Genomic DNA, 25000 nt, shown 5'->3' on the forward strand with positions numbered 1-25000 from the left:
GAGAAGACCAGCGTGATATACACAGTAACTGTGAGAAGACCAGCGTGATAAACACAGTAACTGTGAGAAGACCAGCGTGATATACACAGTAACTGTGAGAAGCACCAGTGTGATATACACAGTAACTGTGAGAAGACAGTTGTAACGGAGCCTGTGACAAGACAGGCTCCGTTACAATATACACAGCTGCAACTAAACCAATCCTAACAGAACAAATAATAATAATAATTACGTAAAGCCCAATATAAGTTAAAGAATAAACACATGTCATTTTTGGGTTGTCAATTCCTATCCTTTGCCAAGGTCGTTCACAAGGCGCTACACTGCTGTGTTACGAGACCTTGATCGTCTGTGACTCTGTGCTTCTCTGTGCCACAGGTCAAGCTGAACAAGGAGATGGTGCCGGTACACAGCAGAGGTGAGGACAGCCCCTCCTCCAGGGACACCCCAGGTAAGCCAGCAGCTCTTTTGTTATTGTTGCCTCTTTTTATGGAAGAGATTCAACCTTCTCTCGGCTGGTAAGTTGACATTTTGTTCGTTAGGAAAATCTTGATACCCGGATGTGTATTGCATTGTATAATTGTTTAGAAAATGGATTCGATTTGATTTATTAAACCTAAATGTGGAAGGGAAACATTTTTGTCTCTCTCTCTCTCTCTCTCTCTCTCTCTCTATATATATATATATATATATATATATATATATATATATATATATATATATATATATATATATATATATATATATATATATATATATATATATATATATATATATATATATATATGAATGAAAACTCACACCCCAGAAGTGACTCGAACCCATACTCCCAGGAGCAACGCAACTGGTAACTACAGGGCGCCTTAATCCACTTGACCATCACGGCCGTCAAAAGGAAGTGATAGCCGAGGCTATTTGAGCCACTTCCCCGACGGCAACTCGGATGGTAATCTTGGGTATAGCATTTCACCAAATCACCTCATTCTTTGGGGCACACGTGAGGAACACAAATGCGAACAAGCCTGAATGGTCCCCAGGACTATATGCGAATGAAAACTCACACCCCAGAAGTGACTCGAACCCATACTCCCAGGAGCAACGAAACTGGTAACTACAGGGCGCCTTAATCCACTTGACCATCACGGCCGTCATAAGGAAGTGATAGCCGAGGCTATTTGAGCCACTTCCCTGACGGCAACTCGGATGGTAATCTTGGGCATAGCATTTCACCAAATCACCTCATTCTTTGGGGCACACGTGAGGAACACAAATGCGAACAAGCCTGAATGGTCCCCAGGACTATATGCGAATGAAAACTCACACCCCAGAAGTGACTCGAACCCATACTCCCAGGAGCAACACAACTGGTAACTACAGGGCGCCTTAATCCACTTGACCATCACGGCCGTCAAAAGGAAGTGATAGCCGAGGCTATTTGAGCCACTTCCCCGACGGCAACTCGGATGGTAATCTTGGGCATAGCATTTCACGAAATCATCTCATTCTTTGGGGCACACGTGAGGAACACAAATGCGAACAAGCCTGAATGGTCCCCAGGACTATATGCGAATGAAAACTCACACCCCATAAGTGACTCGAACCCATACTCCCAGGAGCAACGCAACTGGTAACTACAGGGCGCCTTAATCCACTTGACCATCACGGCCGTCAAAAGGAAGTGATAGCCGAGGCTATTTGAGCCACTTCCCCGACGGCAAATTCGGATGGTAATCTTGGGCATAGCATTTCACCAAATCACCTCATTCTTTGGGGCACACGTGAGAAACACAAATGCGAACAAGCCTGAATGGTCCCCAGGAATATATGCGAATGAAAACTCACACCCCAGAAGTGACTCGAACCCATACTCCCAGGAGCAACGCAACTGGTAACTACAGGGCGCCTAAATCCACTTGACCATCACGGCCGTCAAAAGGAAGTGATAGACGAGGCTATTTGAGCCACTTCCCCGACGGCAACTCGGATGGTAATCTTGGGCATAGCATTTCACCAAATCACCTCATTCTTTGGGGCACACGTGAGGAACACAAATGCGAACAAGCCTGAATGGTCCCCAGGACTATATGCGAATGAATACTCACACCCCAGAAGTGACTCGAACCCATACTCCCAGGAGCAACGCAACTGGTAACTACAGGGCGCCTTAATCCACTTGACCATCACGGCCGTCAAAAGGAAGTGATAGCCGAGGCTATTTGAGCCACTTCCCCGACGGCAACTCGGATGGTAATCTTAGGCATAGCATTTCACCATATCACCTCATTCTTTGGGGCACACGTGAGGAACACAAATGCGAACAAGCCTGAATGGTCCCCAGGACTATATGCGAATGAAAACTCACACCCCGGAAGTGACTCGAACCCATACTCCCAGGAGCAATGCAACTGGTAACTACAGGGCGCCTTAATCCACTTGACCATCACAGCCGTCAAAAGGAAGTGATAGCCGAGGCTATTTGAGCCACTTCCCCGACGGCAACTCGGATGGTAATCTTGGGCATAGCATTTCACCAAATCACCTCATTCTTTGGGGCACACGTGAGGAATACAAATGCGAACAAGCCTGAATGGTCCCCAGGACTATATGCGAATGAAAACTCACACCCCAGAAGTGACTCGAACCCATACTCCCAGGAGCAACGCAACTGGTAACTACAGGGCGCCTTAATCCACTTGACCATCACGGCTGTCAAAAGGAAGTGATAGCCGAGGCTATTTGAGCCACTTCCCCGACGGCAACTCGGATGGTAATCATGGGCATAGCATTTCACCAAATTACCTCATTCTTTGGGGCACACGTGAGGAACACAAATGCGAACAAGCCTGAATGGTCCCCAGGACTATATGCGAATGAAAACTCACACCCCAGAAGTGACTCGAACCCATACTCCCAGGAGCAACGCAACTGGTAACTACAGGGCGCCTTAATCCACTTGACCATCACGGCCGTCAAAAGGAAGTGATAGCCGAGGCTATTTGAGCCACTTCCCCGACGGCAAACTCGGATGGTAATCTTGGGCATAGCATTTCACCAAATCACCTCATTCTTTGGGGCACACGTGAGAAACACAAATGCGAACAAGCCTGAATGGTCCCCAGGACTATATGCGAATGAAAACTCACACCCCAGAAGTGACTCGAACCCATACTCCCAGGAGCAACGCAACTGGTAACTACAGGGCGCCTTAATCCACTTGACCATCACGGCCGTCAAAAGGAAGTGATAGCCGAGGCTATTTGAGCCACTTCCCCGACGGCAACTCGGATGGTAATCTTGGGCATAGCATTTCACCAAATCACCTCATTCTTTGGGGCACACGTGAGGAACACAAATGCGAACAAGCCTGAATGGTCCCCCGGACTATATGCGAATGAAAACTCACACCCCAGAAGTGACTCGAACCCATACTCCCAGGAGCAACGCAACTGGTAACTACAGGGCGCCTTAATTTACTAGACCATCACGGCCGTCAAAAGGAAGTGATAGCCGAGGCTATTTGAGCCACTTCCCCGACGGCAACTCGGATGGTAATCTTGGGCACAGCATTTCACCAAATCACCTCATTCTTTGGGGCACACGTGAGGAACACAAATGCGAACAAGCCGGAATGGTCTCCAGGACTATATGCGAATGAAAACTCACACCCCAGAAGTGACTCGAACCCATACTCCCAGGAGCAACGCAACTGGTAACTACAGGGCGTCTTAATCCACTTGACCATCACGGCCGTCAAAAGGAAGTGATAGCCGAGGCTATTTGAGCCACTTCCCCGACGGCAACTCGGATGGTAATCTTGGGCATAGCATTTCACCAAATCACCTCATTCTTTGGGGCACACGTGAGGAACACAAATGCGAACAAGCCTGAATGGTCCCCAGGACTATATGCGAATGAAAACTCACACCCCAGAAGTGACTCGAACCCATACTCCCAGGAGCAACGCAACTGGTAACTACAGGGCGCCTTAATCCACTTGACCATCACGGCCGTCGAAAGGAAGTGATAGCCGAGGCTATTTGAGCCACTTCCCCGACAGCAACTCGGATGGTAATCTTGGGCATAGCATTTCACCAAATCACCTCAGTCTTTGGGGCACACGTGAGGAACACAAATGCGAACAAGCCTGAATGGTCCCCAGGACTATATGCGAATGAAAACTCACACCCCAGAAGTGACTCGAACCCATACTCCCAGGAGCAACGCAACTGGTAACTACAGGGCGCCTTAATCCACTTGACCCTCACGGCTGTCAAAAGGAAGTGATAGCCGAGGCTATTTGAGCCACTTCCCCGACGGCAAACTCGGATGGTAATCTTGGGCATAGCATTTCACCAAATCACCTCATTCTTTGGGGCACACGTGAGGAACACAAATGCGAACAAGCCTGAATGGTCCCCAGGACTACATGCGAATGAAAACTCACACCCCAGAAGTGACTCGAACCCATACTCCCAGGAGCAACGCAACTGGTAACTACAGGGCGCCTTAATCCACTTGACCATCACGGCCGTCAAAAGGAAGTGATAGCCGAGGCTATTTGAGCCACTTCCCCGACGGCAACTCGGATGGTAATCTTGAGCATAGCATTTCACCAAATTACCTCATTCTTTGGGGCACACGTGAGGAACACAAATGCGAACAAGCCTGAATGGTCCCCAGGACGATATGCGAATGAAAACTCACACCCCAGAAGTGACTCGAACCCATACTCCCAGGAGCAACGCAACTGGTAACTACAGGGCGCCTTAATCCACTTGACCATCACGGCCGTCAAAAGGAAGTGATAGCCGAGGCTATTTGAGCCACTTCCCCGACGGCAAACTCGGATGGTAATCTTGGGCATAGCATTTCACCAAATCACCTCATTCTTTGGGGCACACGTGAGAAACACAAATGCGAACAAGCCTGAATGGTCCCCAGGACTATATGCGAATGAAAACTCACACCCCAGAAGTGACTCGAACCCATACTCCCAGGAGCAACGCAACTGGTAACTACAGGGCGCCTTAATCCACTTGACCATCACGGCCGTCAAAAGGAAGTGATAGCCGAGGCTATTTGAGCCACTTCCCCGACGGCAACTCGGATGGTAATCTTGGGCATAGCATTTCACCAAATCACCTCATTCTTTGGGGCACACGTGACGAACACAAATGCGAACAAGCCTGAATGGTCCCCAGGACTATATGCGAATGAAAACTCACACCCCAGAAGTGACTCGAACCCATACTCCCAGGAGCAACGCAACTGGTAACTACAGGGCGCCTTAATTTACTTGACCATCACGGCCGTCAAAAGGAAGTGATAGCCGAGGCTATTTGAGCCACTTCCCCGACGGCAACTCGGATGGTAATCTTGGGCCCAGTATTTCACCAAATCACCTCATTCTTTGGGGCACACGTGAGGAACACAAATGCAAACAACAAGCTGGAATGGTCTCCAGGACTATATGCGAATGAAAACTCACACCCCAGAAGTGACTCGAACCCATACTTCCAGGAGCAACGCAACTGGTAACTACAGGGCGCCTTAATCCACTTGACCATCATGGCTGTCAAAAGGAAGTGATAGCCGAGGCTATTTGAGCCACTTCCCCGACGGCAACTTGGATGGTAATCTTGGGCATAGCATTTCACCAAATCACCTCATTCTTTGGGGCACACGTAAGGAACACAAATGCGAACAAGCCTGAATGGTCCCCAGGACTATATGCGAATGAAAACTCACACCCCAGAAGTGACTCGAACCCATACTCCCAGGAGCAACGCAACTGGTAACTACAGGGCGCCTTAATCCACTTGACCATCACGGCCGTCAAAAGGAAGTGATAGCCGAGGCTATTTGTGCCACTTCCCCGAAGGCAACTCGGATGGCAATCTTGGGCATAGCATTTCACCAAATCACCTCATTCTTTGGGGCACACGTGAGGAACACAAATGCGAACAAGCCTGAATGGTCCCCAGGACTACATGCGAATGAAAACTCACACCCCAGAAGTGACTCGAACCCATACTCCCAGGAGCAACGCAACTGGTAACTACAGGGCGCCTTAATCCACTTGACCATCACGGCCGTCAAAAGGAAGTGATAGCCGAGGCTATTTGAGCCACTTCCCCGACGGCAACTCGGATGGTAATCTTGGGCATAGCATTTCACCAAATTACCTCATTCTTTGGGGCACACGTGAGGAACACAAATGCGAACAAGCCTGAATGGTCCCCAGGACTATATGCGAATGAAAACTCACACCCCAGAAGTGACTCGAACCCATACTCCCAGGAGCAACGCAACTGGTAACTACAGGGCGCCTTAATCCACTTGACCATCACGGCCGTCAAAAGGAAGTGATAGCCGAGGCTATTTGAGCCACTTCCCCGACGGCAAACTCGGATGGTAATCTTGGGCATAGCATTTCACCAAATCACCTCATTCTTTGGGGCACACGTGAGAAACACAAATGCGAACAAGCCTGAATGGTCCCCAGGACTATATGCGAATGAAAACTCACACCCCAGAAGTGACTCGAACCCATACTCCCAGGAGCAACGCAACTGGTAACTACAGGGCGCCTTAATCCACTTCACCATCACGGCCGTCAAAAGGAAGTGATAGCCGAGGCTATTTGAGCCACTTCCCCGACGGCAACTCGGATGGTAATCTTGGGCATTGCATTTCACCAAATCACCTCATTCTTTGGGGCACACGTGACGAACACAAATGCGAACAAGCCTGAATGGTCCCCAGGACTATATGCGAATGAAAACTCACACCCCAGAAGTGACTCGAACCCATACTCCCAGGAGCAACGCAACTGGTAACTACAGGGCGCCTTAATTTACTTGACCATCACGGCCGTCAAAAGGAAGTGATAGCCGAGGCTATTTGAGCCACTTCCCCGACGGCAACTCGGATGGTAATCTTGGGCCCAGCATTTCACCAAATCACCTCATTCTTTGGGGCACACGTGAGGAACACAAATGCAAACAACAAGCCGGAATGGTCTCCAGGACTATATGCGAATGAAAACTCACACCCCAGAAGTGACTCGAACCCATACTTCCAGGAGCAACGCAACTGGTAACTACAGGGCGCCTTAATCCACTTGACCATCATGGCCGTCAAAAGGAAGTGATAGCCGAGGCTATTTGAGCCACTTCCCCGACGGCAACTTGGATGGTAATCTTGGGCATAGCATTTCACCAAATCACCTCATTCTTTGGGGCACACGTAAGGAACACAAATGCGAACAAGCCTGAATGGTCCCCAGGACTATATGCGAATGAAAACTCACACCCCAGAAGTGACTCGAACACATACTCCCAGGAGCAACGCAACTGGTAACTACAGGGCGCCTTAATCCACTTGACCATCACGGCCGTCAAAAGGAAGTGATAGCCGAGGCTATTTGAGCCACTTCCCCGACGGCAAACTCGGATGGTAATCTTGGGCATAGCATTTCACCAAATCACCTCATTCTTTGGGGCACACGTGAGAAACACAAATGCGAACAAGCCTGAATGGTCCCCAGGACTATATGCGAATGAAAACTCACACCCCAGAAGTGACTCGAACCCATACTCCCAGGAGCAACGCAACTGGTAACTACAGGGCGCCTTAATCCACTTGACCATCACGGCCGTCAAAAGGAAGTGATAGCCGAGGCTATTTGAGCCACTTCCCCGACGGCAACTCGGATGGTAATCTTGGGCATAGCATTTCACCAAATCACCTCATTCTTTGGGGCACACGTGACGAACACAAATGCGAACAAGCCTGAATGGTCCCCAGGACTATATGCGAATGAAAACTCACACCCCAGAAGTGACTCGAACCCATACTCCCAGGAGCAACGCAACTGGTAACTACAGGGCGCCTTAATTTACTTGACCATCACGGCCGTCAAAAGGAAGTGATAGCCGAGGCTATTTGAGCCACTTCCCCGACGGCAACTCGGATGGTAATCTTGGGCCCAGTATTTCACCAAATCACCTCATTCTTTGGGGCACACGTGAGGAACACAAATGCAAACAACAAGCTGGAATGGTCTCCAGGACTATATGCGAATGAAAACTCACACCCCAGAAGTGACTCGAACCCATACTTCCAGGAGCAACGCAACTGGTAACTACAGGGCGCCTTAATCCACTTGACCATCATGGCTGTCAAAAGGAAGTGATAGCCGAGGCTATTTGAGCCACTTCCCCGACGGCAACTTGGATGGTAATCTTGGGCATAGCATTTCACCAAATCACCTCATTCTTTGGGGCACACGTAAGGAACACAAATGCGAACAAGCCTGAATGGTCCCCAGGACTATATGCGAATGAAAACTCACACCCCAGAAGTGACTCGAACCCATACTCCCAGGAGCAACGCAACTGGTAACTACAGGGCGCCTTAATCCACTTGACCATCACGGCCGTCAAAAGGAAGTGATAGCCGAGGCTATTTGTGCCACTTCCCCGAAGGCAACTCGGATGGCAATCTTGGGCATAGCATTTCACCAAATCACCTCATTCTTTGGGGCACACGTGAGGAACACAAATGCGAACAAGCCTGAATGGTCCCCAGGACTACATGCGAATGAAAACTCACACCCCAGAAGTGACTCGAACCCATACTCCCAGGAGCAACGCAACTGGTAACTACAGGGCGCCTTAATCCACTTGACCATCACGGCCGTCAAAAGGAAGTGATAGCCGAGGCTATTTGAGCCACTTCCCCGACGGCAACTCGGATGGTAATCTTGGGCATAGCATTTCACCAAATTACCTCATTCTTTGGGGCACACGTGAGGAACACAAATGCGAACAAGCCTGAATGGTCCCCAGGACTATATGCGAATGAAAACTCACACCCCAGAAGTGACTCGAACCCATACTCCCAGGAGCAACGCAACTGGTAACTACAGGGCGCCTTAATCCACTTGACCATCACGGCCGTCAAAAGGAAGTGATAGCCGAGGCTATTTGAGCCACTTCCCCGACGGCAAACTCGGATGGTAATCTTGGGCATAGCATTTCACCAAATCACCTCATTCTTTGGGGCACACGTGAGAAACACAAATGCGAACAAGCCTGAATGGTCCCCAGGACTATATGCGAATGAAAACTCACACCCCAGAAGTGACTCGAACCCATACTCCCAGGAGCAACGCAACTGGTAACTACAGGGCGCCTTAATCCACTTCACCATCACGGCCGTCAAAAGGAAGTGATAGCCGAGGCTATTTGAGCCACTTCCCCGACGGCAACTCGGATGGTAATCTTGGGCATTGCATTTCACCAAATCACCTCATTCTTTGGGGCACACGTGACGAACACAAATGCGAACAAGCCTGAATGGTCCCCAGGACTATATGCGAATGAAAACTCACACCCCAGAAGTGACTCGAACCCATACTCCCAGGAGCAACGCAACTGGTAACTACAGGGCGCCTTAATTTACTTGACCATCACGGCCGTCAAAAGGAAGTGATAGCCGAGGCTATTTGAGCCACTTCCCCGACGGCAACTCGGATGGTAATCTTGGGCCCAGCATTTCACCAAATCACCTCATTCTTTGGGGCACACGTGAGGAACACAAATGCAAACAACAAGCCGGAATGGTCTCCAGGACTATATGCGAATGAAAACTCACACCCCAGAAGTGACTCGAACCCATACTTCCAGGAGCAACGCAACTGGTAACTACAGGGCGCCTTAATCCACTTGACCATCATGGCCGTCAAAAGGAAGTGATAGCCGAGGCTATTTGAGCCACTTCCCCGACGGCAACTTGGATGGTAATCTTGGGCATAGCATTTCACCAAATCACCTCATTCTTTGGGGCACACGTAAGGAACACAAATGCGAACAAGCCTGAATGGTCCCCAGGACTATATGCGAATGAAAACTCACACCCCAGAAGTGACTCGAACACATACTCCCAGGAGCAACGCAACTGGTAACTACAGGGCGCCTTAATTTACTTGACCATCACGGCCGTCAAAAGGAAGTGATAGCCGAGGCTATTTGAGCCACTTCCCCGACGGCAACTCGGATGGTAATCTTGGGCCCAGCATTTCACCAAATCACCTCATTCTTTGGGGCACACGTGAGGAACACAAATGCGAACAACAAGCCGGAATGGTCTCCAGGACTATATGCGAATGAAAACTCACACCCCAGAAGTGACTCGAACCCATACTCCCAGGAGCAACGCAACTGGTAACTACAGGGCGTCTTAATCCACTTGACCATCACGGCCGTCAAAAGGAAGTGATAGCCGAGGCTATTTGAGCCACTTCCCCGACGGCAACTCGGATGGTAATCTTGGGCATAGCATTTCACCAAATCACCTCATTCTTTGGGGCACACGTGAGGAACACAAATGCGAACAAGCCTGAATGGTCCCCAGGACTATATGCGAATGAAAACTCACACCCCAGAAGTGACTCGAACCCATACTCCCAGGAGCAACGCAACTGGTAACTACAGGGCGCCTTAATCCACTTGACCATCACGGCCGTCGAAAGGAAGTGATAGCCGAGGCTATTTGAGCCACTACCCCGACGGCAACTCGGATAATAATCTTGGGCATAGCATTTCACCAAATCACCTCATTCTTTGGGGCACACGTGAGGAACACAAATGCGAACAAGCCTGAATGGTCCCCAGGACTATATGCGAATAAAAACTCACACCCCAGAAGTGACTCGAACCCATACTCCCAGGAGCAACGCAACTGGTAACTACAGGGCACCTTAATCCACTTGACCATCACGGCCGTCAAAAGGAAGTGATAGCCGAGGCTATTTGTGCCACTTCCCCGACGGCAACTTGGATGGTAATCTTGGGCATATCATTTCACCAAATCACCTCATTCTTTGGGGCACACGTGAGGAACACAAATGCGAGCAAGCTTGAATGGTCCCCAGGACTATATGCGAATGAAAACTCACACCCCAGAAGTGACTCGAACCCATACTCCCAGGAGCAACGCAACTGGTAACTACAGGGCGCCTTAATCCACTTGACCATCATGGCCGTCAAAAGGAAGTGATAGCCGAGGCTATTTGAGCCACTTCCCCGACGGCAACTTGGATGGTAATCTTGGGCATAGCATTTCACCAAATCACCTCATTCTTTGGGGCACACGTAAGGAACACAAATGCGAACAAGCCTGAATGGTCCCCAGGACTATATGCGAATGAAAACTCACACCCCAGAAGTGACTCGAACCCATACTCCCAGGAGCAACGCAACTGGTAACTACAGGGCGCCTTAATCCACTTGACCATCACGGCCGTCAAAAGGAAGTGATAGCCGAGGCTATTTGAGCCACTTCCCCGACGGCAACTCGGATGGTAATCTTGGGCATAGCATTTCACCAAATCACCTCATTCTTTGGGGCACACGTGAGGAACACAAATGCGAACAAGCCTGAATGGTCCCCAGGACTATATGCGAATGAAAACTCACACCCCAGAAGTGACTCGAACCCATACTCCCAGGAGCAACGCAACTGGTAACTACAGGGCGCCTTAATTTACTTGACCATCACGGCCGTCAAAAGGAAGTGATAGCCGAGGCTATTTGAGCCACTTCCCCGACGGCAACTCGGATGGTAATCTTGGGCACAGCATTTCACCAAATCACCTCATTCTTTGGGGCACACGTGAGGAACACAAATGCGAACAAGCCGGAATGGTCTCCAGGACTATATGCGAATGAAAACTCACACCCCAAAAGTGACTCGAACCCATACTCCCAGGAGCAACGCAACTGGTAACTACAGGGCATCTTAATCCACTTGACCATCACGGCCGTCAAAAGGAAGTGATAGCCGAGGCTATTTGAGCCACTTCCCCGACGGCAACTCGGATGGTAATCTTGGGCATAGCATTTCACCAAATCACATTCTTTGGGGCACACGTGAGGAACACAAATGCGAACAAGCCTGAATGGTCCCCAGGACTATATGCGAATGAAAACTCACACCCCAGAAGTGACTCGAACCCGTACTCCCAGGAGCAACGCAACTGGTAACTACAGGGCGCCTTAATCCACTTGACCATCACGGCCATCAAAAGGAAGTGATAGCCGAGGCTATTTGAGCCACTTCCCCGACAGCAACTCGGATGGTAATCTTGGGCATAGCATTTCACCAAATCACCTCAGTCTTTGGGGCACACGTGAGGAACACAAATGCGAACAAGCCTGAATGGTCCCCAGGACTATATGCGAATGAAAACTCACACCCCAGAAGTGACTCGAACCCATACTCCCAGGAGCAACGCAACTGGTAACTACAGGGCGCCTTAATCCACTTGACCCTCACGGCTGTCAAAAGGAAGTGATAGTTGAGGCTATTTGAGCCACTTCCCCGACGGCAAACTAGGATGGTAATCTTGGGCATAGCATTTCACCAAATCACCTCATTCTTTGGGGCACACGTGAGGAACACAAATGCGAACAAGCCTGAATGGTCCCCAGGACTACATGCGAATGAAAACTCACACCCCAGAAGTGACTCGAACCCATACTCCCAGGAGCAACGCAACTGGTAACTACAGGGCGCCTTAATCCACTTGACCATCACGGCCGTCAAAAGGAAGTGATAGCCGAGGCTATTTGAGCCACTTCCCCGACGGCAACTCGGATGGTAATCTTGGGCATAGCATTTCACCAAATCACCTCATTCTTTGGGGCACACGTGAGGAACACAAATGCGAACAAGCCTGAATGGTCCCCAGGACTATATGCGAATGAAAACTCACACCCCAGAAGTGACTCGAACCCATACTCCCAGGAGCAACGCAACTGGTAACTACAGGGCGCCTTAATCCCCTTGACCATCACGGCCGTCAAAAGGAAGTGATAGCCGAGGCTATTTGTGCCACTTCCCCGACGGCAACTCGGATGGCAATCTTGTGCATAGCATTTCACCAATTCACCTCATTCTTTGGGGCACACGTGAGGAACACAAATGCGAACAAGCCTGAATGGTCCCCAGGACTATATGCGAATGAAAACTCACACTCCAGAAGTGACTCGAACCCATACTCCCAGGAGCAACGCAACTGGTAACTACAGGGCGCCTTAATCCACTTGACCATCACGGCCGTCAAAGGGAAGTGATAGCCGAGGCTATTTGAGCCACTTCCCCGACGGCAACTCGGATGGTAATCTTGGGCATATCATTTCACCAAATCACCTCATTCTTTGGGGCACACGTGAGGAACACAAATGCGAGCAAGCCTGAATGGTCCCCAGGACTATATGCGAATGAAAACTCACACCCCAGAAGTGACTCGAACTAATACTCCCAGGAGCAACGCAACTGGTAACTACAGGGCGCCTTAATCCACTTGACCATCACGGCCGTCAAAAGGAAGTGATAGCCGAGGCTATTTGAGCCACTTCCCCGACGGCAACTTGGATGGTAATCTTGGGCATAGCATTTCACCAAATCACCTCATTCTTTGGGGCACACGTAAGGAACACAAATGCGAACAAGCCTGAATGGTCCCCAGGACTATATGCGAATGAAAACTCACACCCCAGAAGTGACTCGAACCCATACTCCCAGGAGCAACGCAACTGGTAACTACAGGGCGCCTTAATCCACTTGACCATCACGGCTGTCAAAAGGAAGTGATAGCCGAGGCTATTTGAGCCACTTCCCCGACGGCAACTTGGATGGTAATCTTGGGCATAGCATTTCACCAGATCACCTCATTCTTTGGGGCACACATGAGGAACACAAATGCGAACAAGCCTGAATGGTCCCCAGGACTATATGCGAATGAAAACAAGGCGCCCTGTTAAGGCGCCCTGTAGTTACCAGTTGCGTTTTCATTCGCATATAATCCTGGGGACCATTCAGAGGTGATTTGGTGAAATGCTATGGCCAAGATTACCATCAGAGTTGCCGTCGGGGAAGTGGCTCAAATAGCCTCGGCTATCACTTCCTTTTGACGGCCGTGATGGTCAAGTGGATTAAGGCGCCCTGTAGTTACCAGTTGCGTTGCTCCTGGGAGTATGGGTTCGAGTCACTTCTGGGGTGTGAATTTTCATTCGCGTATAGTCCTGGGGACCATTCAGGCTTGTTCGCATTTGTGTTCCTCACGTGTGCCCCAAAGAATGAGGTGATTTGGTGAAATGCTATGCCCAAGATTACCATCCGAGTTGCCGTCGGGGAAGTGGCTCAAATAGCCTCGGCTATCACTTCCTTTTGACGGCCGTGATGGTCAAGTTGATTAAGGCGCCCTGTAGTTACCAGTTGCGTTGCTCCTGGGAGTATGGGTTCGAGTCACTTCTGGGGTGTGAGTTTTCATTCGCATATAGTCCTGGGGACCATTCAGGCTTGTTCGCATTTGTGTTCCTCATGTGTGCCCCAAAGAATGAGGTGATTTGGTGAAATGCTATGCCCAAGATTACCATCCGAGTTGCCGTCGGGGAAGTGGCTCAAATAGCCTCGGCTATCACTTCCTTTTGACGGCCGTGATGGTCAAGTGGATTAAGGCGCCCTGTAGTTACCAGTTGCGTTGCTCCTGGGAGTATGGGTTCGAGTCACTTCTGGGGTGTGAGTTTTCATTCACATATAGTCCTGGGGACCATTCAGGCTTGTTCGCATTTGTGTTCCTCACGTGTGCCCCAAAGAATGAGGTGATTTGGTGAAATGCTATGCCCAAGATTACCATCCGAGTTGCCGTCGGGGAAATGGCTCAAATAGCCTCGGCTATCACTTCCTTTTGACGGCCGTGATGGTCAAGTGGATTAAGGCGCCCTGTAGTTACCAGTTGCGTTGCTCCTGGGAGTATGGGTTCGAGTCACTTCTGGGGTGTGAGTTTTCATTCGCATATAGTCCTGGGGACCATTCAGGCTTGTTCGCATTTGTGTTCCTCACGTGTGCCCCAAAGAATGAGGTGATTTGGTGAAATGCTATGCCCAAGATTACCATCCGAGTTGCCGTCGGGGAAGTGGCTCAAATAGCCTCGGCTATCACTTCCTTTTGACGGCCCTGATGGTCAAGTGGATTAAGGCGCCCTGTAGTTACCAGTTGCATTGCTCCTGGGAGTATGGGTTCGAGTCTCTTCTGGGGTGTGAGTTTTCATTCGCATATAGTCCTGGGGACCATTCAGGCTTGTTCGCATTTGTGTTCCTCACGTGTGCCCCAAAGAATGAGGTGATTTGGTGAAATGCTATGCCCAAGATTACCATCCGAGTTGCCGTCGGGGAAATGGCTCAAATAGCCTCGGCTATCACTTCCTTTTGACGGCCGTGATGGTCAAGTGGATTAAGGCGCCCTGTAGTTACCAGTTGCGTTGCTCCTGGGAGTATGGGTTCGAGTCACTTCTGGGGTGTGAGTTTTCATTCGCATATAGTCCTGGGGACCATTCAGGCTTGTTCGCATTTGTGTTCCTCACGTGTGCCCCAAAGAATGAGGTGATTTGGTGAAATGCTATGCCCAAGATTACCATCCGAGTTGCCGTCGGGGAAATGGCTCAAATAGCCTCGGCTATCACTTCCTTTTGACGGCCGTGATGGTCAAGTGGATTAAGGCGCCCTGTAGTTACCAGTTGCGTTGCTCCTGGGAGTATGGGTTCGAGTCACTTCTGGAGTGTGAGTTTTCATTCGCATATAGTCCTGGGGACCATTCAGGCTTGTTCGCATATATGTATATATATATATATATATATATATATATATATATATATATATATATATATATATATATATATATATATATATATATATATATATATATATTTATATATATATATATATATATATATATATATATATATATATATATATATATATATATATATATATATATATATATATATATATGTGTCGTACCTAGTAGCCAGAACGCACTTCTCAGCCTACTATGCAAGGCCCGATTTGCCTAATAAGCCAAGTTTTCATGAATTAATTGTTTCTCGACTACCTAACCTACCTAACCTAACCTAACCTAACTTTTTCGGCTACCTAACCTAACCTAAACTATAAAGATAGGTTAGGTTAGGTTAGGTAGGGTTGGTTAGGTTCTGTCATATATCTACGTTAATTTTAACTCCAATAAAAAAAATTGACTTCATACATTAGGAAATGGGTAGCTTTATCATTTCATAAGAAAAAAATTAAAGAAAATATATTAATTCAGGAAAACTTGGCTTATTAGGCAAATCGGGCCTTGCATAGTAGGCTGAGAAGTGCATTCTGGCTACTAGGTACGACATATATATATATATAAATATATATATATATATATATATATATATATATAAATATATATATATATATATATATATATATATATATATATATATATATATATATATAAATATATATATATATATATATATATATATATATATATATATATATATATATATATATATATATATATATATATGTCGTACCTAGTAGCCAGAACGCACTTCTCAGCCTACTATACAAGGCCCGATTTGCCTAATAAGCCAAGTTTTCATGAATTATTTGTTTTTCGACTACCTAACCTACCTAACCTTACCTAACCTAACTTTTTCGGCTACCTAACTTAACCTAACCTATAAAGATAGGTTAGGTTAGGTTAGGTAGGGTTGGTTAGGTTCGGTCATATATCTACGTTAATTTTAACTCCAATAAACAAAAATTGACCTCATATAGAATGAAATGGGTAGCTTTATCATTTCATAAGAAAAAAATTCGAGAAAATATATTACTTCAGGAAAACTTGGCTTATTAGGCAAATCGGGTCATGCATAGTAGGCTGAGAAGTGCGTTCTGGCTACTAGGTACGACATATATATATATATATATATATATATATATATATATATATATATATATGTCGTACCTAATAGCCAGAACGCACTTCTCAGCCTACTATTCAAGGCCCGATTTGCCTAATAAGCCAAGTTTTCATGAATTAAAGTTTTTTCGTCTACCTAACCTACCTAACCTAACCTAACCTAGCTTTTTTTGGCTACCTAACCTAACCTTACCTATAAATATAGGTTAGGTTAGGTTAGGTAGGGTTGGTTAGGTTCGATCATATATCTACGTTAATTTTAACTCCAATAAAAAAAAATTGACCTCATACATAGAGAAAAGGGTTGCTTTATCATTTCATAAAAAAAAAAATTATAGTAAATATATTAATTCAGGAAAACTTGGCTTATTAGGCAAATCGGGCCTTGAATAGTAGGCTGAGAAGTGAGTTCTGGCTACTAGGTACGACATATATATGTATATATATATATATATATATATATATATATATATATATATATATATATATATATATATATATATATATATATATTTAGGGGGGTACCACCACTGGTTTAATGAAAGGGACCCACATCCTCGAAGAAGAAAATAAATAGTGTTCAGAGAAGACCTTTTGGATTCTCACTGAATACTTTAATTTTTTCCTCTCCTACCACCCCTATTATTTTTTTTTTATTTGATTTTATTGCTATGCTACAGTTTACAGAAAACACACACTTATATAACAATATACCAATCAGTGTTCGAAGACCTCGTCCAGCTCCTCGGGGGTAGGGTGCGTACCCAAGATACAGCACGCATTTCCCCTCTGAACAGCGACACTGAGGCGCTGGAACATAAAACTGGCCGCTCTTGGGTCTCTAGTCTTCCCAATGACTTCCTCGCCCAGCTCCTTCAGGAACTTAAGTGCACATTTACCCCAGGCGCCCATAGTCTCAGAGCCTATATATATATATATATATATATATATATATATATATATATATATATATATATATATATATATATATATATATATATATATATATATATATATATATATATATATACATATATATATATATATATGTATATATATATATATATATATATATATATATATATATATATATATATATATATATATATATTTAGACAAACAAAAATGTTTATTTATATATATAATATAACAATTAGTAATTATCTTTTTGATATTTTCCATTCTACACAAATATCTTCTACCATCTGGAGGGTGAAGAAACCCTAGATCACTTAATCTAGGGTTTAGGATATATATATATATATATATATATATATATATATATATATATATATATATATATATATATATATATATATATATATATATATATATATATATATATATATATATATATATATGCGAACAAGCCTGAATGGTCCCCAGGACATATGCAACTGAAAACTCACACCCCAGAAGTGACTCGAACCCATACTCCCAGAAGCAACACAACTGGTATGTACAAGACGCCTTAATCCACTTGACCATCACGACCGGACAAAATGAGGTGATAGCCGAGGCTATTTGAACCACCCCACCGCCGGTGGGGTGGTTCCCCACCGGTTTTGTCCGGTCGTGATGGTCAAGTGGATTAAGGCGTCTTGTACATACCAGTTGTGTTGCTTCTGGGAGTATGGGTTCGAGTCACTTCTGGGGTGTGAGTTTTCAGTTGCATATGTCCTGGGGACCATTCAGGCTTGTTCGCATTTGTGTTCCTCACGTGTTGCCCCAAAGAATGAGGTGATTTGGTAAAATGCTATGCCCAAGATAACTATCCGAGTGCCGGCGGTGGGGTGGTTCAAATAGCCTCGGCTATCACCTCATTTTGTCCGGTCGTGATGGTCAAGTGGATTAAGGCGTCTTGTACATACCAGTTGTGTTGCTTCTGGGAGTATGGGTTCGAGTCACTTCTGGGGTGTGAGTTTTCAGATATATATATATATATATTTAGACAAACAAAAATGTTTATTTATATATATAATATAACAATTAGTAATTATCTTTTTGATATTTTCCATTCTACACAAATATCTTCTACCATCTGGAGGGTGAAGAAACCCTAGATCACTTAATCTAGGGTTTAGGATATATATATATATATATATATATATATATATATATATATATATATATATATATATATATATATATATATATATATATATATATATATATATATATTTAGACAAACAAAAATGTTTATTTATATATATAATATAACAATTAGTAATTATCTTTTTGATATTTTCCATTCTACACAAATATCTTCTACCATCTGGAGGGTGAAGAAACCCTAGATCACTTAATCTTTCCAGTTTTCGACGTTTCGTCAGCAACGTGACATGTTCAGGAGAACACTATGTTACACTAACACTGCTATACTGAGCTTACAAGGTTGTTTTGTTGTTGATTCAGATTTAGCTACTTATAACGAAATGTCCATGTAGCACGGGCTATAGTGAGCCCGTAATATTACAAGGAGAAATCTAGAAATTCACATCACTCTACGGTACTCTTGGGTACACATCACTCTACGGTACTCTTGGGTACACATCACTCTACGATTCACCTAGCGCCCTTAATCGTAGGGAGCGGCGAAGGGTAGGGTGAGTAGATTGTTGCCTGACTCCAGCTTGTAGCTGTCCGTTCAGCTCCGGATTTTCGAACTCGACTATCTGTAACTAGCTAACATTGAATTATAAGGTGTGAAGGATAGATGAAATTGTTTATGTAATAATCTAAGTTGAGGTCTGATACAGACCTTTTGTGTCCTGTGTAATGCTTTTTGCGCTACCGCTCACAGGATGAGTATGGGGGGCACAATAAACTAGCCTCCTCCGGCGGCAACAATAAAAAGCAAAACAAAAACTATCTCTTATCAATTGCATTGAGATGAAAGATGCACATGAAAATATTATTATGACCTTCCAAGAAAGTTGCGATTACATTCAGTATAGAAAAATCACAGTGTACGAGCAATGTAAAGACTCCAGCAGTTGGAGACGAGATCTGGATACTTGGAGGAGAATGTTTGAGAGAGCATACAAAGGAAATCCAAGATTAGCCTCCAGCAATACTCTTGAAAATTGGGGTTGCAGTTCTTGGGAGACGTTTCCTCTTGCATATCAGATCGGAGCTTACAGTTGCGAGAGAGTTCTCTACTGTATAGGTGTGAGATGAAATTTCAGAGGTATGCCAATTAACTTGGCATTCCACTTCGTTGAAATATCTACATTATGAAAACTTGTTAAAGGAAATCTGAAAGAAAAAAGGCTAGTTGGGAGAGCTATCTCTTTGATACGGACGGGAAGGTCGCATTCCAGTTGTGGGAAAAATCAAGTCACACAGAACAAATAAGAATTCCAGCTCCTGAGGAAAGGAAGCGCCTCAACCTCCTACCACAGCTCCTTAGCTGTGGTAAAAGGCCACAGGGGTTGAAGAGAGGTCCTGGGCCCGTCATTATGGTACAAGAGTCGACGGTGGGTCAGGTAGGGAGAAAAGACGAGGAGGAGGAGTTTGCTGCAAGGAACTGAGAGAGTTAGATGAAGACATGGTAAAAAGTTATTATGGGAGAGTGTTACGGTGGGAGTGAGGATGAGTGGGAGTGCTGACACACTCGTACCATTTTGAGTTTAAAGAAAGAGTCGAGGGAAGCTTTACATGCACACCCTTAATCGCCTACAGCCTCCACCACTCTCTCTACTTTTTATCACTCTCTTCTTCACTAAACCATTTCGCGCTATATATATATATATATATATATATATATATATATATATATATATATATATATATATATATATATATTTATATTAGTATATTTTGGTAGCAGTCTTTCCTGTAGACATATATTATTATATATGACCGAAAAACTAAGATTAATAATTCTAACACGAATTTTCTCAATCTTTCGTACATTTCTTTTCACTGTTGGAGGTAAATCAAAAATCAATTCTCCAAAATTCATTTTTATTTCTAGTCTGACGCGACACGAGCGCGTTTCGTAAAACTTATTACATTTTCAAAGACTTTAGTTTACAAATACACAACTGAATAGAACTTACGCATCTCCGATTTTATATCTACATTTGAGTGAGGTGGATGGGGTGAGGTGGCATTAATAGGGTATTAATTTCATCAACACAAGACAGAACAAGAGGTGGTATTAATAGGGTATTAATTTCATCAACACAAGACAGAACACGAAACAATGGGTATTGAATAGAAGTGTTTGTAGAAAGCCTATTGGTCCATATTTCTTGATGCTTCTATATTGGAGCGGAATCTTGAGGTGGGTAGAATATAGTTGTGCATTAATTGGCTGTTGATTGCTGGTGTTGACTTCTTGATGTGTAGTGCCTCGCAAATGTCAAGCCGCCTGCTATCGCTGTATCTATCGATGATTTCTGTGTTGTTTACTAGGATTTCTCTGGCGATGGTTTGGTTGTGGGAAGAGATTATATGTTCCTTAATGGAGCCCTGTTGCTTATGCATCGTTAAACGCCTAGAAAGAGATGTTGTTGTCTTGCCTATATACTGGGTTTTTTGGAGCTTACAGTCCCCAAGAGGGCATTTGAAGGCATAGACGACGTTAGTCTCTTTTAAAGCGTTCTGTTTTGTGTCTGGAGAGTTTCTTATGAGTAGGCTGGCCGTTTTTCTGGTTTTATAGTAAATCGTCAGTTGCATCCTCTGATGTTTGTCTGTAGGGATAACGTTTCTATTAACAATATCTTTCAGGACCCTTTCCTCCATTTTATGAGCTGTGGAAAAGAAGTTCCTGTAAAATAGTCTAATAGGGGGTATAGGTGTTGTGTTAGTTGTCTCTTCAGAGGTTGCATGGCGTTTCACTTTCCTTCTTATGATGTCTTCGACGAAACCATTGGAGAAGCCGTTGTTGACTAGGACCTGCCTTACCCTACAGAGTTCTTCGTCGACTTGCTTCCATTCTGAGCTATGGCTGAGAGCACGGTCGACATATGCGTTAACAACACTCCTCTTGTACCTGTCTGGGCAGTCGCTGTTGGCATTTAGGCACATTCCTATGTTCGTTTCCTTAGTGTAGACTGCAGTGTGGAAACCTCCGCTCTTTTCCATGACTGTTACATCTAGAAAGGGCAGCTTCCCATCCTTTTCCAACTCGTAAGTGAAACGCAACACGGAACTCTGCTCAAATGCCTCCTTCAGCTCCTGCAGATGTCTGACATCAGGTACCTGTGTAAAAATGTCGTCAACATACCTGCAGTATATGGCCGGTTTCAAGTTCATGTCGACTAAGACTTTTTGCTCGAAGGTACCCATGTAGAAGTTTGCAAACAGGACACCTAGGGGAGAACCCATGGCGACCCCATCCTCCTCTACTTGCTTATACATGTGCCCATCCGGGCTCAAGAAGGGTGCCTCTTTAGTACAAGCTTGGAGTAGTTTCCTCAGAATATTTTATGGTATGTCAAGAGGAGTACAGGCTGGATCACGATACACTCTGTCGGCTATCATCCCGATTGTCTCGTCCACAGGTACGTTGGTAAACAGCGATTCTACGTCCAACGAGGCTCTTATCCCTGTGGCCCGTGTGCCCCGCAGTAAGCCAACAAATTCCTTTGGAGACTTCAGGCTGAAGGCGCAAGGAACATAAGGAGCCAGCAGGCCGTTGAGTCGCTTCGCCAGTCTGTACGTGGGTATGGGTATCTGGATAATGATTGGCCGAAGTGGGTTTCCAGGCTTGTGTGTCTTGACATTTCCATATGCATATCCAGGTTTATATTCCCCCAATATAATATATTGGGTGAATGACTGTCTGTCATTCACTGTCACCCATGACTGTACAAAAGACGTTGGTAGACGAGGCTATTTTCCCAACATCCCGACAGCACTTGGTGGTAAACTTGGGCATAGATATTTCATCGAATCACCTCACTTTGTGGGGCCACGTGAGCAACGCAAATGCGAACAAGTTTGAATGGTCCCCAAGCATATATGCAACTGAACACTCCACACCGTAGTTTTAAAAAAACGGCGGTTTTCATCGGTCACAGGTGTGACATGTATAAAGTAGGTATACACAAACAGGCGCGTATTTGACTGCAATGTTGCATCAAAATTTCAAAGCAATCGGTAAAGAGGTTGCGGAGATTTCCCTCACATGAAAAATACAGCTAAAACAAAAAAATTCTGGTCATAGACGTGAGATCTATAAAGTAGGTATATTTAAACACACGTGTATGCGAATGCAACGTTTTGTCAAAATTTCAAAGCAATCGGTTTCTGAGATTATCGAGTTTGAACAAACCGAACATTTACATTTTTTTTATATACCTTATTCAATGACATGGTATAAGGATTGTAACCTGGAACTCTACTGAACACACGAAGGCTCTCCCCTAGCCCTTGTGTGTTCAGTAGAACTCCGGGTCGCAAGCCTTACACCATGTCGTTATCTAGTTGACTAAGGTGTGCGCGTGGGAACACCCACCGCATAGGTTCGAACCCTCATCACGGCTCCAACGGATTTTCTTATATTATCATTCATATTATTATATTGATCTTAATATTATTGTTACTATTTACACAGCATTTATTGTTATTACTGTATTTTAATTTTATTTCGCTTAAATTTGTTTCTTTATTGTTGAAATAACAAAATCATTCGTTTGTATATCTAAATATATAAAAAAAAATTTGCCGTTAAATATTTATTAGGTAACCAGCAGTACCCGGCCACGCGTTGCTGTGGCTCAGCAACGCATATGCGTTGCTGACCCACTGCAACCTTCTCTGTCCCCCAGTCCTCCCCACCATTCCCCACTCACCCGTATCATCGGCCTCCCAATCATTCCCCACTTCACCGTCCCCTCGTTCTCCCACCATTCCCCACTCCACCATCCCCTCTTCCTTTCTACCATGCCCCACTCCCCTGTCCCTTTGTCCTCCCCACAATTCTCCTTTCCCCCATCTCCTAGTCCCCACCATCCCAAACTCCCCCGTCCCCTCGTCCTTCCCAACCATTACCCCCTCCCTTGTCCCCTCGTCCTCCCCACCTTCTCTCACTTCCGTCCCCTCGTCATCCCCACCATTCCCCACTCCCTTGTCCGATGCCTTACGAAATGGTCTGATGTTCCCATCAGAAAATTAGGAACATCAAGTGATCTGATGTTCCCATCACTGAAATATAAGAAAAACTGTTAAAAAATGGAATGAAAATATGAACAAATAAAAAAATTAACTATTCCTACGAAATGAACGGTTTAGTAAACAACACAGCTCAATTCCAACGCAATTCACACAAAATAATTAATTCAAAATCTATGTAAAATTCATTTTATCAATACAATCAGAACCATTGAAATGGAATTGTAACATATTTAGTATAGCACGTGTGTTGGTCTTACATGCAACAGATGGCGCTGATTTTCAAGAAAAGCATAGTTTTACCTGTCACAGGTGTGACATCTATACTTATACTCACGAAATTAACGGTATGGTTAACAACACAGCTCAATTCCAACACAATGTCACACAAAATAACTCAATAAAATATATGATAAATCCAAATCTATGAAAATATAATTTATCAATGCAATCGGAAACATTGAAATGGAATTCGAGATATATATAATATAGCGTGAATGTTGCTATTATGTGTAACAGATGGCGCTGTTTTTCAAAAACGCATTATTTTACCTGTCACAGAGGTGGCACCTATATAGTAGGTATATAAAACCACGTGCCTATTCGAGTGCAAAGTTATGTCAAAATTTCAAAGCAATCGGTGAAGAACTTTCGGAGATTACAGTGTGTGTTGCTCTTACGTCCATCAGAGAGCGCTGTTTTTAAAAAAACATGTTTTTCCTGTTACAAGTGAGGCAAGTATATAGTAGATATATAAAAAGACGTGCCTATTCGAATGCAACGTTGTATCAAAGTTTCAGTCCAACCGGTAAAGAGGTTTCGAAGATTTTCCTCACATGAAAAAACACCTGAAAAACGCAGTTTTTCAGAAAACCATGTTTTTTTTTTACCGTCACATACGTGACATCTATATAGTATGCATATAAAAACCTGGCCGAATGTAAATGGAACGTTGTGTGAAATTTTAAAGCAATTGGTAAAGAACTTTCGGAGATTAGCGATTTTGAACAAACGAACATTTCCATTTTTATTTATATAGATAACAAAG

At 44.9% G+C, this 25000-nt stretch overlaps 1 protein-coding gene across 1 annotated transcript in view; it reads left to right on the forward strand.

Annotated features, from left to right (window-relative positions):
* The window catches only part of LOC138371801 (uncharacterized), a 226866-nt gene that overhangs the window by 49212 nt on the left and 152654 nt on the right, over window positions 1-25000 (forward strand). The window contains exon 5 of the mRNA XM_069336826.1: window positions 379-451. Coding sequence (XP_069192927.1) covers window positions 379-451 — 73 coding nt within the window. The remainder of the gene's footprint in view (window positions 1-378; window positions 452-25000) is intronic.

Source organism: Procambarus clarkii, chromosome 36 (assembly GCF_040958095.1).
Source record: "Procambarus clarkii isolate CNS0578487 chromosome 36, FALCON_Pclarkii_2.0, whole genome shotgun sequence".
Taxonomy (NCBI): domain Eukaryota; kingdom Metazoa; phylum Arthropoda; class Malacostraca; order Decapoda; family Cambaridae; genus Procambarus; species Procambarus clarkii.